This window comes from Sinocyclocheilus anshuiensis, unplaced genomic scaffold (assembly GCF_001515605.1).
Source record: "Sinocyclocheilus anshuiensis isolate Anshui unplaced genomic scaffold, SAMN03320099.WGS_v1.1 scaffold18, whole genome shotgun sequence".
Taxonomy (NCBI): Eukaryota; Metazoa; Chordata; class Actinopteri; order Cypriniformes; family Cyprinidae; genus Sinocyclocheilus; species Sinocyclocheilus anshuiensis.
The window spans coordinates 307,674-322,506 of record NW_015546047.1 but is presented as its reverse complement, the minus strand read 5'-3'; the positions used below and the strand labels follow the sequence as shown (position 1 = coordinate 322,506).

The following is a 14,833-nucleotide window of genomic DNA, read 5'->3' as shown; positions in this document are numbered from 1 at the left end:
GCTGGGTTTGTCCCTATTTTACCCAGCACTGGGTTGTATTTAACCCAGCATTTTTTAGAGTGTACTATCAAATAACTCCCACATATGATTATCTTCAAGTATTTGTGTATGAGTTATGAATGAAGACAAATTAGCTACATAAAGCTATATAAATTGTTATAGTTATAGCTGTATCACATTTTGTCATTAGATTGTTGTCTCATGAAAGTTAACACTTGCAATGCTATCACTATAGTCATGCATTCCACTCATACAATACCACGACTGAGGTGCCCTTGAGCAAGGCACCGAACCCCCAACTGCTCCCCGGGCGCCGCAGCATAAATGGCTGCCCACTGCTCCGGGTGTGTGTTCACGGTGTGTGTGTGTTCACTGCTGTGTGTGTGCACTTAGGATGGGTAAATGCAGAGCACTAATTCCGAGTATGGGTCACCATACTTGGCCACATGTCACGTCACTTTTCACGTCACTCACTTTTACATGTCACTGCCTGTCTTTAACATGGTCTCCTCTGTCAGTTTTAGTTCACTGCAAAACCAACTTGGTCCCACAATAATGGTAAAGTTCATAATCAACATCAGCTTCTTTTCTGATTTTCAAAGCATTAACATAATCACTTCTACCAGATAAATGAAAGAAAAACAGATGGGTAAACACTGTCTGTGATCTGGGCTGGAGACCTTTATCTTGTCCACCCAGAGCCTGAGTGAAAGTGAAAGCCCTGCTCGCCCATTTGGTTCTTCACTTCTTGAGGATCAACATGTTACAGTGACTGATTAATTTATGAGATAAAGCCAGTGAGGATTTCTCTCTTTATGAGGGGCATTTTCCTGTTTCTTTAGGTGTGGGGGTTTCAGCCACCCTGTGATAATGGGTCCTGCGTTGTGTTAAGTAAAGTGGGTGACAGGTGTGAGCTTGCAAAAAAAATGGCTGCTACCTCCCATGATGCCTCATGGGGGGACGGCCAATGGGGCATGGCAATGTAGTGATGATGCTCAGTAGCCAAGGGGTATATAAAGTAAAACCACCATGTTAACACTTCTGAGTAGTTGGAGCATTCCCAGCCTTGCCTCGGGTGTAGGGATTGCAAGGGGAAAAGCAAAACTACACGGATAAGACCCTGTGTAGTTTTGTTTTTTGGAGATATTTCGGGGCTCAACTGTTCTCACACTGTGTTTTCTGAAATCATATCTGGATAAGGACTTTGTTTCAGTAGACAAAACCCTTTGGGCTTCGTCCCTCCAATTCAAGGCACTCTTGTGGAAACAAGCAAGTACGCTTCGTGCTCTTGTACCCATGTGCCAGTGCACTGCTTTCTAATGATGCTTTGTCGTGTTCTTCTAACTAATAAAGAGAGTGGCAATACCAAATTTGATGTTCACTTTGAGAGATTAAGAAGGAAGGGGACAGATTTTAAGCAATTTAAATACGTTTTCATTTGCTTTTGACTTAAGACATTTCATTTCTAAAGGTTATTAAATGGTGCAGTGGTTTTATTAAAGCCAAGAATATTCTGTGATAGCATTAGAGTGGTGACCCAGCTGGGCCATGATGTATTTTTAAGGGAATCAGCAGCAGAGATATTAGTTGCACATCCAGCTTTGTGCCACATGGTGACTGTCAATCAAGCTTAGTACTGACTATTTTTAGAGGATGCCATGGTTTCGTTCGCTAGGACATTATTTGCAGTTTAAATGGATTTTCTTAAAGTTGTTTCTAGAAACATCTGCCTTGTTGTATTAAGTATCTTAAGTCTGTGATTTTCAGGTTGTGGTTCTTGAAGTTGATATATGGGGTATTTGCTAATGTCAACAATAAGTTTTATTTTGCGTTTTTGATATTGATGTACTTGGTTGTACCTTTAATTATTGCTATGGTAAAGCCATTCACAGTGTCCTATCATTTTTTTATTTTTTTATTTATTTTACGTGTGTATTTGCTTTAAATGAGAATGTATGTCAAATTATTCTCGATGAAACATGAGGTGCTAGGCATTTTAAAAAGTGCAATAAAAGTACAGAGATGTTGTGGTTATTTATTTCAGAGCCATGTTTTCATTTGAATTTTTCGTTTTGATTTATCTTCATGAATTTAACTATGTAAATGACCTAAGATATATTTAAGTAACTAGGCTATCTATTATATAAAAACATCGCAGTACTTTTACAGTAATATAATTATTTCCATATAAACTATATCTGAATTCAGTTCAGTCATTGTTGTTCTATCTACTTTAGGTAAAGGTCATGCGTCTAGCAGTTCCTGTCAGCCATTTTAAATTCTACTTATAAACTAGTTCTCTTCAAGTAACTTTTTTTTTCTTTTTTTTTTTGTCAGAGAGTCAATACACGTGAATCTTAAATGTGGAGCGTTTAAACCTTACAGCTTAATATTATAATTTAACTATGTAAATGACCTAAGATATATTTAAGTAACTAGGCTATCTATTATATAAAAACATCGCAGTACTTTTACAGTAATATAATTATTTCCATATAAACTATATCTGAATTCAGTTCAGTCATTGTTGTTCTATCTACTTTAGGTAAAGCTAGCAGTTCTAGCAGTTCCTGTCAGCCATTTTAAATTCTACTTATAAACTAGTTCTCTTCAAGTAACTTTTTTTTTCTTGTCAGACAGTCAATACACGTGAATCATAAATGTGGAGCGTTTAAACCTTACAGCTTAATATTATGTGATTATGTATGTTTATGAATAACTTCTTAGTATTGCTTGGTATAAGACCAGCCGTTCAATTCAGCTTTTACATTAGGTCACAAGTTGAATTACGATGCGTTAGCCACTGATTTAGATTAGTTTTTGATAGTGACAAGATTTGATGATACAGGCCTGTCTGGAGGGCTATTCTAAATTATGTCATGCCAGAAAAAGAGCTCACTGCAGGCCCACAGGTACCAGTTGTTACTGTCATGTCCCTTAAGCTGTCAGTTGATTCGAGGTCTTAACTGTTTGGCCTAACACCCAGTGGAGCCAACTGAATCTCAAGTGACAGGCCAGCTTCTACCAGGTTGTCAAGGATCAAACTAATGATTAGTCTGTTTAGACTATTCGCAGCTAAAAGTACTGTTTGTATTTTATTGTCTTTTTGAATTAAGATATTATATTATTTACGTTTTTGCAGGGTTCCATCCTATAACTATAATTCATTCTATGCCTTCCTTTAGGGTGCCATCCACCATGTCAACACAGGCACCAACATTTACACAGCCGCTTCAGAGCATTGTGGCACTTGAGGGTAGTGCTGCAACGTTCCAAGCTCAAGTTAGTGGCAAGAATGTTTCCCACTTTGCCATTCCATTGCTGATATGTGTTCTTCTTGACTCTATGTCAGAGTGTACAACATGTGAAGGAAGTTAAAGGAATGTTTGTATTTACATAATGCTGCAGCTTTACATGATTAGCAGTTATGAATTTATCTGAATCAGCCATTATTGTTTGATCTCAAATTATTTTAGAAATTAGTTTTATTTAATTTGAATAAATGCAATATATATATATACACACACACACACACACACACACACAGAGGCGGACAGTAACTCTTTTACTTAAGTAAAAACCTGTCTTTACAAGTAATGGAGTAATACCAGCAGTATCTGTACTTTCACTCAAGTAATGGAATTGAGTACTTTGTCCGCCTCTGTATATACTGAAGAGTTCAGATGCAAAAGCCTCTAAGTGCCATCTGAAATTTTCTTCCAAAATGAGCATTTTTCTCAGGCTTTCATGTGTGGGTTCAGTTATTTAAGTGTAATGGCAATTAATAGGTTCTGTTCATTGTCATTAAAAGTGAAATAACTGAACATAAATATAGGAACCTGAGAAAAATGCTCATTTTAAAAGACATTTTCAGAATTGAGAGATCCTTGGAAGAGATCTCATCAACTGCGGAGGTAGAATCTAGGAGAATAATATTTCAGTTGGCCACATTTCTAATGCCTTCTATCCTGTTTTCCATTCACTTCACTTTGTTTTTCAGAGAGCACCTTCTGTTTTATGTTTAAGGGCAACATTTGAAAGGTTGCATTTCAAGTCATGGATAGGTCGAGTGATTAAATTGGATTAGATTCACTGAAATGAACATTGATCCTATTGACTTCAACATAGTCAAGAACAGCAAGAAAAATGATTACAAAGACAAAGCTTTGTCTTTTCTAACTCGTTTTATAGCAGTGGATGTTCCAAATGCAATAAAAACATCTAAAAGTAGAGTTAGAGCAATAGAAATGTTTTTTTTTTTTTGGGTGGATTTTAAATGCAATCCATGTAAATGTTACCCTTGAATCAATGGATCTCTTATTTCACACTTTTTAACACTAACATTTAGTAGACAGCTCCACTGGATGGTGTATTTTCCAGGTGTCATCCCATATTTTCTTTTCAGTAGTCAAAATATGTATTTTTAGATAGGAATGGATTCTACCTATACATGTGCTCTAGATATTGATCAGTGATTGCTCTTGCCAGGGTGATGGGAAAAAAGCCGAAGACGTGGCCACTGTGCTTGCTGCTGTTGATCATGCATGTATACGAAAGCCCACGCATGCTGAAGGGGCTCAGTTGGAAGAAGAGACTGATATAAGACATCAGGAAATGCTAGCAACCAAGCAACAGGTCACAAGTAAAAAAGAGCTGTTGCTAATTCCTACTGAAATGCCAACTTCTACTACTGAGAAGAGTGTACATGTCACCCAGGTTAGAAGCATTTAACAGAACCTGAAATGTGAAAATGTAAAAGATGTTTTAGTGTATTTGCATTCAAATATCTTCTGTTGATTTGTAATAGATTCAAAGAACTACTGAGGTTAGCTCCAAGGTGGAGACTGACGTTGCACCATCCCCAGTTCCACATTTCACAGTATCAAAAGTTACTGTACCAAAACCAGATCATAGCTATGAGGTAAGATTTGGTGATTACAGGCAAGCAGTGAAATACCCCTTTTCTAAGGCACATGAATTTCCAGATACTTAGGAAAGAGAAAATGAGAAAGAAAACTGATAGAACAAAAACAAAGTTGTACGAACCATATGAAATAAATCTGAAATGTATTTTTATTCAAAAAAAATTTCCCCTGCTTGCCTGAAACAGTTTTTAGAACTCAACAGTAAATTTATGCACAGTGGGATCCAGAACTCTTGAGACTTAAGAATTTTGGAAAATGTGAAAATGAAGACATATTTAATATTTAGCACAGTTTTTATGTAATTAATCAAATAAGCAAATTTGTGCCATTGCACAATCAAAATGTCATACTTATACTCTTGCAGTTTATGCAGCTTGACTCCTACTATCATTATAACAAAAAGGGGACATACCAAGACATTCTGAAATTAAAGTACATTCAAGTTTATTAAATTATATGCAATGCAAAATATGCATTTTCACCCATGGTCTCAGAATTTTGGTGTCACTTTATATTTTAGACTTTATTTTAACATTTTATCACTATCCTTTAACAAGGCTATCCAGACCAATCTAAAAAAAAATAAACCCACCTTCAATACCTCACATTTAAGCTTCATAATAACTTTCACCATAACACCCATCCATTAGTTTGTCCATCAACCTCTTATTTAACCATCAAATATTAAACCGTCAGGTATATGAGTTATCTGAACTTGCTAACAAATTAATTTTCCCCATCATCCTTCTAAAGGTTCCCTGACTCTTCCCCTCTGTGTGGCTAAACAATGTGATCGTTTTTGTGGTATTCTGTGGTAACGTTGCTCTTCTTGGGTTGGTCAGGTTTCAATAGCAGGTTCTGCTATTGCCACACTACAAAAAGAGTTATCCTCAACAACTGCAGCTCAAAAGATCATCAAGCCTGTCAAGCCTCCAACACATAAGATTGTGGAGACTCGTGTGACCCCAGAGCCGACTCCTCCTCCTTTTAGAGACACTGCAGAGAGATATCAGGCTCATTTTGAAACAGAGTTACACAGAAAGATAGGCGTTTCATTTGCTGGGGAAGAATGGGACACAAAGGTTTGTAATTTGGCGTGTTTTCCACTTATAAAGCTAACATTTGCTTTAATAACACTGGTTATTCATCATATAGAGTCTTGTGTGGTTGGATTATCACTTACTGAAAGATTCTTCAAGGCCTAACCATTTTCCTTACAGATCTCATCTGATATACAGAGGATTTCTTCTCATCATCTTCTTCTAATTTTTATAAGATTTTTTTTGTTTCATACTCAGACTAGCTCTTTTTTTCTTTTTTAACATACTTTCTGCCACTTCTCTAACAACAACAAAAAATTGTGTGCCAGAGTCACTCGGTAAATATTGATTTTTCCTGCAGATTGTTGAGACTGCAGTGATCCCCTCAGCTATCAAAGAGCCTGTAGTGCCCCCTACCTTGATAGCAGTAAGTGTTTTATTAGCGTTTTAATGAAATTCTGATTTGTAGAATCCCTTGAAGAATCGCTAAATACAAATTGGTATCTTGTTCATTAGGGTTTGAAGAACGTTACTGTCACCGAGGGAGAGTCTGTCACTCTGGAGTGCCAGATTTCAGGCCACCCTACCCCAGCCATTATGTGGTTCAGAGAAGATTACAGAATTGAGCACTCCATTGACTTCCAGATCACTTATGAAAACAGCTATGCCCGCTTGGTAATTCGAGAGGCCTTTGCTGAAGATAGTGGCCGCTTCACTTGCACTGCTACCAGTGAGGCTAGAACTATCAGCACCTCATGCTACCTGCTTGTCAAAGGTAAACCTTGAAGTAATTTGATATATTCTAGTCAAATTTCTTTTGCGGTGCTGCTTTTTTTGTGTGTATATCTGTAATAAAGCTATAAAAATGTTCAAAAATGTTTTAAAACAAAACTACAAATAAGATTCACTTCACAGAAATCTTATCCAAACCCATCTGCATTTCTTTTGAACCGAGAGTTGAAAACTGATATTTTATTGTATATTTATATACTTATTTACTTATTTATTTACTTACTTTTTTAACTTACTTTTGAGTGGTTGAGTGAGATTGGGTTGGGGTTTAGATCACATAGTGTGCTAATAGTGTTCTATATTTTGCATACTATTCAAATCTTATAATAAAAGACAGAATAAACAAAAAATGCAGGATACCCCTCCATACCTTAACCATTCCTTGAACATTAAAATAAATTATCTTTTTTTTTTTTTACAGTGTCTGAGGACATTGAGAGAAGAGAGGAGATTACGGTCCAGGAGAAACAGTAAGTTACAAGGGCAAGAGCAAGGACTCTTGGACCTTAACTAGTAAAAAACATAGAGCTGATCGCTAACACACTTTAATAATTGTTGTAATTTGTGTGTGTGTGTTTAAACAAGGACTGTCATTGAAGCCAAAGAGGAGACCATTTGTGAAATAAGTGTGGTCTCTGTGGACACTGGAGCACCTGCTGCTCCTTTCTTTGTGAAGAAACTAGTGGTTCAGAAGCTGGTTGAGGGGGAGGAAGCCCTAAGCCCCATATTTACTGGAAGAAGAGTGGAGTTCCACTCACTACTGGATACAGGTATACATTTTCATGACAGTTTGAATCTAGTTGGTGTCTACACGGTAAATCAGAAAGCTAATACTTTCCTTGTGATTTAACAGATATAGAGTTAGCTATAACAAGGATACAGGGGAATGCAAGTTGGAAATTTCTATGACATTTGCTGATGATGCTGGAGAGTACACCATCTTTGCCAAGAACCAACATGGAGAGGCATCTGCTTCCACAAGCCTTCTTGAAGAAGGTTAGTTGTGACTTCACTATTGAAAGTACTTATTAACTGTGATTTCCATTAAAAAAAGCTTTGAACTGAAAAAACATCATACCATTATGCTTTTACAGAGGAATTTGAAGCCTATATGAAGAAACTGGATGTGACGTATGTAACGGAAGTGACAACAGTGGTGCAAGAACCCAAAGTGGCAGATGTGCCCCCTGTAGTTGTAAGCGAATATGAAAAAGAGAAGATGCAGAGGAGGATGGCTCAGCAAACACAGATGATGCAGTCCTTCATCTCAGAGACGGTAATTAATTTATATGGGGAACGGTATTTTACAGTTTTTCTCGATTGCTTAAACTAGGGATGCACCAATACCATTTTTTCCAGTACTCGCCCGCCCTCCTCCCCTCCTTTTGTTATTCATGAAAATAACAAAATGTGTGTGTGTATGTATATATATATATACATTTTGTTATTTTCAGGAATTTTAAATATCTGCAATTGAACGAAAAATAATCCAAGAGATTGAAATCCGCATCCTTAAAATAACTTACTGAGAACTGGTGATTGAGGATGGTGAGGAGGTGGTCATAAATGTTGCTGAGCATGAGGCTGTCGGATCCTCATTTAGCACTCCAGTCAAAAGCTACAGAATTCTGGAAGGAACGGGTGTTACTTTCCATTGCAAGATGGAAGGAACGCCATTACCAAAGGTAAGGGTGCTAATTATATTGATAAACATGTTCTCACTACAGCACAATGTATACAAGTAATTTTTCTGTCATTTGTGTTAAATAGATTGCCTGGTATAAAGATGGCAAGCGCATTAAGCATGGGGGCCGCTATCAGATGGAGGTTCTACAAGATGGTAGAGCTGGTCTGCGCCTACCTGTGGTGTTGCCAGAAGATGAGGGCATCTATACTGCATTTGCTAGCAATATGAAGGGTAATGCTGTCAGTTCCGGAAAGCTCTATGTGGAGTCCACAGCAGCTGCTCAGCCTTACTACCCACAGGCTGAAGCTGTGAGGAGAGTCCAGTGAGTTGCCTTTGCCTTACTAAGCTTCATGTCCGTATTCACTGTGTTATCACTAGATATAATGTAATAGTGTCCACATTTACACTTCTAATATTTCAGGTCTACATCTCCAATGTCTGCTCGCTCAACTAGTTACTCCCCCGGACGTTCTCCTGCTCGCTCTGTTAGCCGTTCTCCTGCTTGTAGACTTGATGACACTGATGAGAGTCAACTGGAGAGGCTATATAAGCCTGTCTTTGTACAGAAGCCATCATCCTTCAGGTGTTCTGAAGGACAGACGGCAAGGTTTGACTTAAAAGTAGTTGGAAGACCTATGCCCGACACTTACTGGTTCCACAATGGTAAGTTTCTTTTAAATTACACTGCTGTTTAAAAAAAAAATTTTTTAAGAAAGTAATACTTTTATTGAGCAAGGACATATTAATTTAACAGTAACAACATTTATAATGTTACAAAAGATTTGTATTTTAAATTAAATGTGAAGTTGAACTAAATGCGTTATTTTTTTTTATTTTTTTTTTTGCTTGCTTGTTTTCCTTCTTGCTTTTTGAAAATGGAACAAATGGCTTATTATTTTTAATTATCTTTACCAAAGGACAACAAGTGGTCAATGACTACACCCACAAGATTGTGGTACTCAGTCAATGATTGTGGTTCCTGCCATGCCTCAGGACTCCGGAGAGTGGACAGTTGTTGCTCAGAATAGAGCTGGAAAGACAACCGTTTCTATGACTCACTGTGGAAGGTAAACTATTTGTTTTTGTTCTAAAAACTATGCTAGATCTAGACTTGGTGGTGTGGCAGATTGTGCAAACTCATGGCTTACATGTTACAGCAAAGGAAAATTTGGTCCGACCCCAGTTCATTGAAAAGCGAAAGAATATCAATGTTAAGGAAGGAAGTTTGGTTGAGTTGGCAGTAAAAGCCATTGGAAACCCCCTTCCTGACATTGTCTGGCTGAAAAACAGTGACATCATCTCTCCACATAAATACCCTCACATCAAGTAAGTGACTTGCCTTACAAATAATTGTTTAATTATGGTCTGTTTTGTGGTACTAATCTATGCAAACATTAAATGCTAAATCTGTATTTTAGAATTGAGGGTACCAAAGGACAGGCACATTTCCAGATTCCTCAGAGGATGGCTCAGCAAACACAGATGATGCAGTCCTTCATCTCAGAGACGGTAATTAATTTATATGGGGAACGTTATTTTACAGTTTTTCTCGATTGCTTAAACTAGGGATGCACCGATACCACTTTTTCCAGTACTCGCCCGATACCGATACTTTTATTTTTGGTACCACATCAGCTATACAGGCTTTAATACTGAATGTTTAACGTTATATTCATTGCATACATATACTTCGTAGACATCCTTAATCTCTTATAACTATTTGTTTTTGTTCTAAAAACTATGCTAGATCTAGACTTGGTGGTGTGGCAGATTGTGCAAACTCATGGCTTACGTTACAGCAAAGGAAAATTTGGTCCGGCCCCAGTTCATTGAAAAGCGAAAGAATATCAGTGTTAAGGAAGGAAGTTTGGTTGAGTTGGCAGTAAAAGCCATTGGAAACCCCCTTCCTGACATTGTCTGGCTGAAAAACAGTGACATCATCTCTCCACATAAATACGCTCACATCAAGTAAGTGACTTGTCTTACAAATAATTGTTTAATTATGGTCTGTTTTGTGGTACTAATCTAAGCAAACATTAAATGCTAAATTTGTATTTTAGAATTGAGGGTACCAAAGGACAGGCACATTTCCAGATTCCTCAGACTACTGGCTCTGACAGTGCGTGGTACACAGCCACAGCCATTAACAAAGCTGGCAGAAATGCCACTCGCTGCAGAGTCGATGTGGAGGTTGAGTTTACCGAACCTGAACCAGAAAGAAGACTCATCATTCCCAAAGGAACATATAAGGCTAAGGACGTTGCTCCACCAGAGATTGAACCATTGCATCTTCGCTATGGTCAGGAACAGTGGGAAGAGGGTGACCTCTATGACAAGGAAAAACAACAGAAGCCACACTTTAAAAAGAAGATTACTTCAGTCAGGATGAAGCGATTTGGACCTGTGCACTTTGAGTGCAGACTGACCCCTATTGGTGACCCAACTATGGTTGTTGAGTGGCTCCATGATGGCAAGCCATACTTCATATGATCAATGAGTTTGGCTTTTGCAGTCTTGATTATGAAGTTGCTTATTCTAGAGATCAAGCGTAGCGTTAGTTCTGGCAGGTCACGTTAGTCAAGCTCGCATCAGCTGACCTTCAGCTGATCCCCATCTACCTATGGGAATACGACACCTATCTAAGCATTCATATATAAGGTCCCTCAGTATTATTAGCAGTTTTCGCATTGCTCAATAGCTAATTACCCTCCTCCATCCCCAACTCCTCCTCTGACAGTCAGGATTCAGCCTTCTGATTCTCCTTTGAATCAGACTAATTCAATCCCCAGCTCCTCCTCTGTCAGTCGGGATTCAGCCTTCTGATTCTCCTTGAATCAGACTAATTCTAAAATGTGTACATAAAATGATTGAACTTTAACAATATCTGCAATACATTTATGTTAGTTCTGTTCTGTTTACCCTGGGGGGTTATTGCTGCTCTCCCTGCTCTCATCCATGCTAGGCTGCATGGAGGCGCAGGGAGTTCTTGCCCAGAACAGAACCATACCGCCAATCCAAACTGTATGCTAATTGTCAATCATCTTTGACGATAGTGGTCCTGACAGAAATAGTGGTGTCATTACTTGCAGAGCTACCAACAATTTTGGTGCTGACCAGACCTCGGCTACACTAATTGTGAAGGATGAGAAGAGTCTAGTGGAGGATAGTCAGTTGCCAGAAGGTAAAAAAGTACAGAGAATAGATGAAATGGAGCGAATTGCTCATGAGGGTGCACCCTCAGGAGTAACTGGAGATGACATGACAGAGAAGACCAAGCCAGAGATTGTCTTGCTCCCAGAACCCATAAAAGTATTCGAGGGGGAAACAGCCAAATATCGCTGTAGAGTGACCGGTTACCCCACTCCCAAAGTTAACTGGTACCTCAATGGACAGCTCATTCGAAAGAGCAAACGATTCAGACTACACTATGATGGCATTCACTATTTGGAAATCACTGACTGTACGTCATTCGATTCTGGAGGATATAAAGTATTGGCTGAAAACCCAGAGGGTACAGCTGAGCATGCTGTCAAGCTTGAAATCCAACAGAAGGAAGACCTCTGGTCAATCTTGCACCGTGCTCCTGAGAAGACTCCGGAGGCACCTGGCCCTGAACCTGGCAGAGTATCTTTCGATGTTGTGAAGGAAGATAAACCCACAGAGGCTTCACAAGCAAAAGAGGTTGTCAAACTGAGGAAGGCTGAGAGAGTTGTTCATGAAAGATCCACAGAAGAGCTGCGAAGCAAATTTAAACGCAGGACTGAAGAGGGCTATTATGAAGCCATATCCTCAGTTGAGATGAAGTCTCGCAAGAAGGATGAATCTTATGAAGGAATGCTAAAGAAGAGAAAAGAAGAACTTCTGCACTGGACCAAAGAGGTGCCTGCGTCAGAAAAGAAGAAAGAGGAGAAGGAAGGCAAGCTTAAAATTCCTACAATCAGACCTGAGAAAATTACTTTCTCTCCTAGCATGGAGGCTCCAAAGATCTTGGAAAGAATTGAGAGCCAGACAGTGTCCCTGTCTGATGAAGTTCACTTCCGTTGTAGGGTTGTTGGTAAACCAGATCCAGAGTGTCAGTGGTTCAAAATCGGCATTTTACTTGAGAAGTCAGATCGTATTTATTGGTATTGGCCAGAGCACCATGTCTGTGAATTAGTAATCAGAGATGTCTCAGCTGAGGACTCTGCTAGTATTATGGTCAAAGCCATTAACATTGCTGGTGAGGCCTCAAGCCATGCTTTCTTGTTGGTGCAAGGTATGTATTGTCATTTATAAATCAGTGTTACTCCTATGATCACTGTTCATGTCAAAATTACTTTATCTAATAAATTCTCTGTGGATTTTTGCAGCCAAGCAGCTTGTATATTTTACCCAGACACTGGAGGATGCCTATGCTAAAGAGAAAGACACAATGGTAACCTTTGAATGTGAGACAAATGAGCCATTTGTCAAAGTCAAATGGATGAAGAACAATGCCGAAATTTTCTCTGGAGACAAATACAGGATGCACTCTGACAGAAAGGTGCACTTCCTATCTGTGCTGATAATCGACATGCAAGATGCTGCTGAGTACACTTGTGCTGTAGCTGATGATGACCACATAAGAACCACTGCCAGACTTCATGTTGAAGTATAGTTTACACTTAAACTAATTTGTTGCTGTTTTAATTTACATTTACATCTGGGAATTTTTGGTCAAACATCTAATTCGTTTTACAGGTGCACCATTGGAAATTATTAAAAATCTGGAGAGTGTTGAAGTGCCTGAGACATACTCTGGAGAGTTTGAATGTGAGCTGTCCCGTGAAGATGCTGAAGGCACCTGGTACTTTGAGAATAAAGAAATTACGCCAAGCCTAAAATATGTTGTATCCTCTCGTCGTGGCCGACACACCCTGTCTGTAAAAGATGTTAGGAAGGAGAACCAAGGCAAATACACTTTTAAAGTGGGTGATCTGAAGACAAGTGCCACACTGAAGATGAAATGTAAGTAGAATTTTCATATAATTTATATATTATATAATAATTTACATGTGACATGTAAATAATTGTATACTTTTGTTTTATTTCAGTGCGTCCTGTAACACTGATGCAAGGCCTCTCTGATCTGACAATTTGTGAGGGTGATATTGCCCAGTTGGAGGTGCGATTCTCTCAGGAAAATGTGGAGGGAACATGGATGAAAAATGGCCAGCCCATCACTGCCACAGACCGAATTCACATTGTCATTGACAAACTTGTCCACAAACTTCTGTTTGAAAATGTCAACAGGGCATTCAAGACATTGCTACAAGTGGAAAACTTTCTGTCCAAAGTAAGTTGGTTTTTGATGCAGATGCATAGACTTTGAAAACTGAAATACAGTACGAGAATGCAGAAATGTAACTTTTTTCCCTCTTCACAGCTATTGAAATCATATTACCTCTCAAGGATGTTCATTCTATCGAGGGTACAAAGGCAGTGCTAGAAGCTAAAATCTCTGCCTCGGATGTTAATGCTTTGAAATGGTACCAACATGACAAGCTCCTTGTGGCTAGGGAGAGAATCCAGATGGTTGCCAAAGGGACCAAACAGAGACTAGTTTTGAATAGGTCCTTTGCTTCTGATGAAGGACATTATAAGATGTTGTTGGCAGAGTGGAAACAGCTTGTAAACTGACTATTGAGAGTGAGTATTTCTGTTAATGAACCAATATAATGTCTGTCTTAGTGTTTGTTTAAAGTTAAGTTTTATGGGTTTCCATTATTAATGAACATTTTATGTCTTACAGAGGTCAGTATCATCAAGCACATGCAGGACTGTGTGTGAACTGAAACTCAGAATGTCACCTTTGAAGTAGAATTATCCCACGCTGGTGTATAGATGCTTATTGGACCTTCAAGAATCAGCCTCTCAAGGCTGGACCCAAATGCAAAATTGATTCCAAAGGGAAGCACTATACCCTGACCATCATCAACGCCATCGCCATGAAGGATGAAGAGGGCCAGTATAAATTTGCAGCAGGCGAAAAGACTTCCAGTGCAAAACTAACTGTATCAGGTATGATTTTTGTCATTTGTCAAATATCTGTCAAGTTGATGCACAGATACTGCCTCATGATTATGTTTTTCTTACACTAGGTGGAGCTATAAACAGACCACTCCATGATGTGACTGTAGCAGAATACCAAACTGCTGTTCTGGAGTGTGAGGTTGCAAACCCCACCTCTGAAGGCCAGTGGCTTAAAGATGGCCACTCTGTTAACTTTAGTGACAATGTCAGGAGTGAGGATATAGGTACAGTTCGCCGACTTGTCTTTGTTATCACAAGACCACAAGATATTGGGGAGTACACCTATCAAGTGGCAAACTCCAAGACATCTGCCAACCTAAGGGTTGAAGGTACTTTTA

General features: G+C 38.7%; 1 protein-coding gene across 1 annotated transcript; it reads left to right on the top strand.

Moving 5' to 3' along the window:
• The first annotated feature begins 13,338 nt into the window (after positions 1-13,338).
• On the top strand, positions 13,339-14,039 carry LOC107699010 (titin-like). Its single transcript, XM_016500158.1, has 3 exons — positions 13,339-13,430; positions 13,517-13,758; positions 13,849-14,039. The coding sequence occupies exons 1-3, from the start codon at positions 13,424-13,426 to the stop codon at positions 13,909-13,911; spliced, it is 312 nt and encodes a 103-aa protein (XP_016355644.1). The 5' UTR covers positions 13,339-13,423; the 3' UTR covers positions 13,912-14,039.
• The last annotated feature ends 794 nt before the right edge of the window (positions 14,040-14,833 follow it).

Bases quoted from the DNA above. Each gene is read 5' to 3' on its own strand.
- LOC107699010 (XM_016500158.1), top strand. The intron at 13,759-13,848 runs GTAAGTTGGTTT...CCCTCTTCACAG, and splicing joins TGGAAAACTTTCTGTCCAAA to CTATTGAAATCATATTACCT.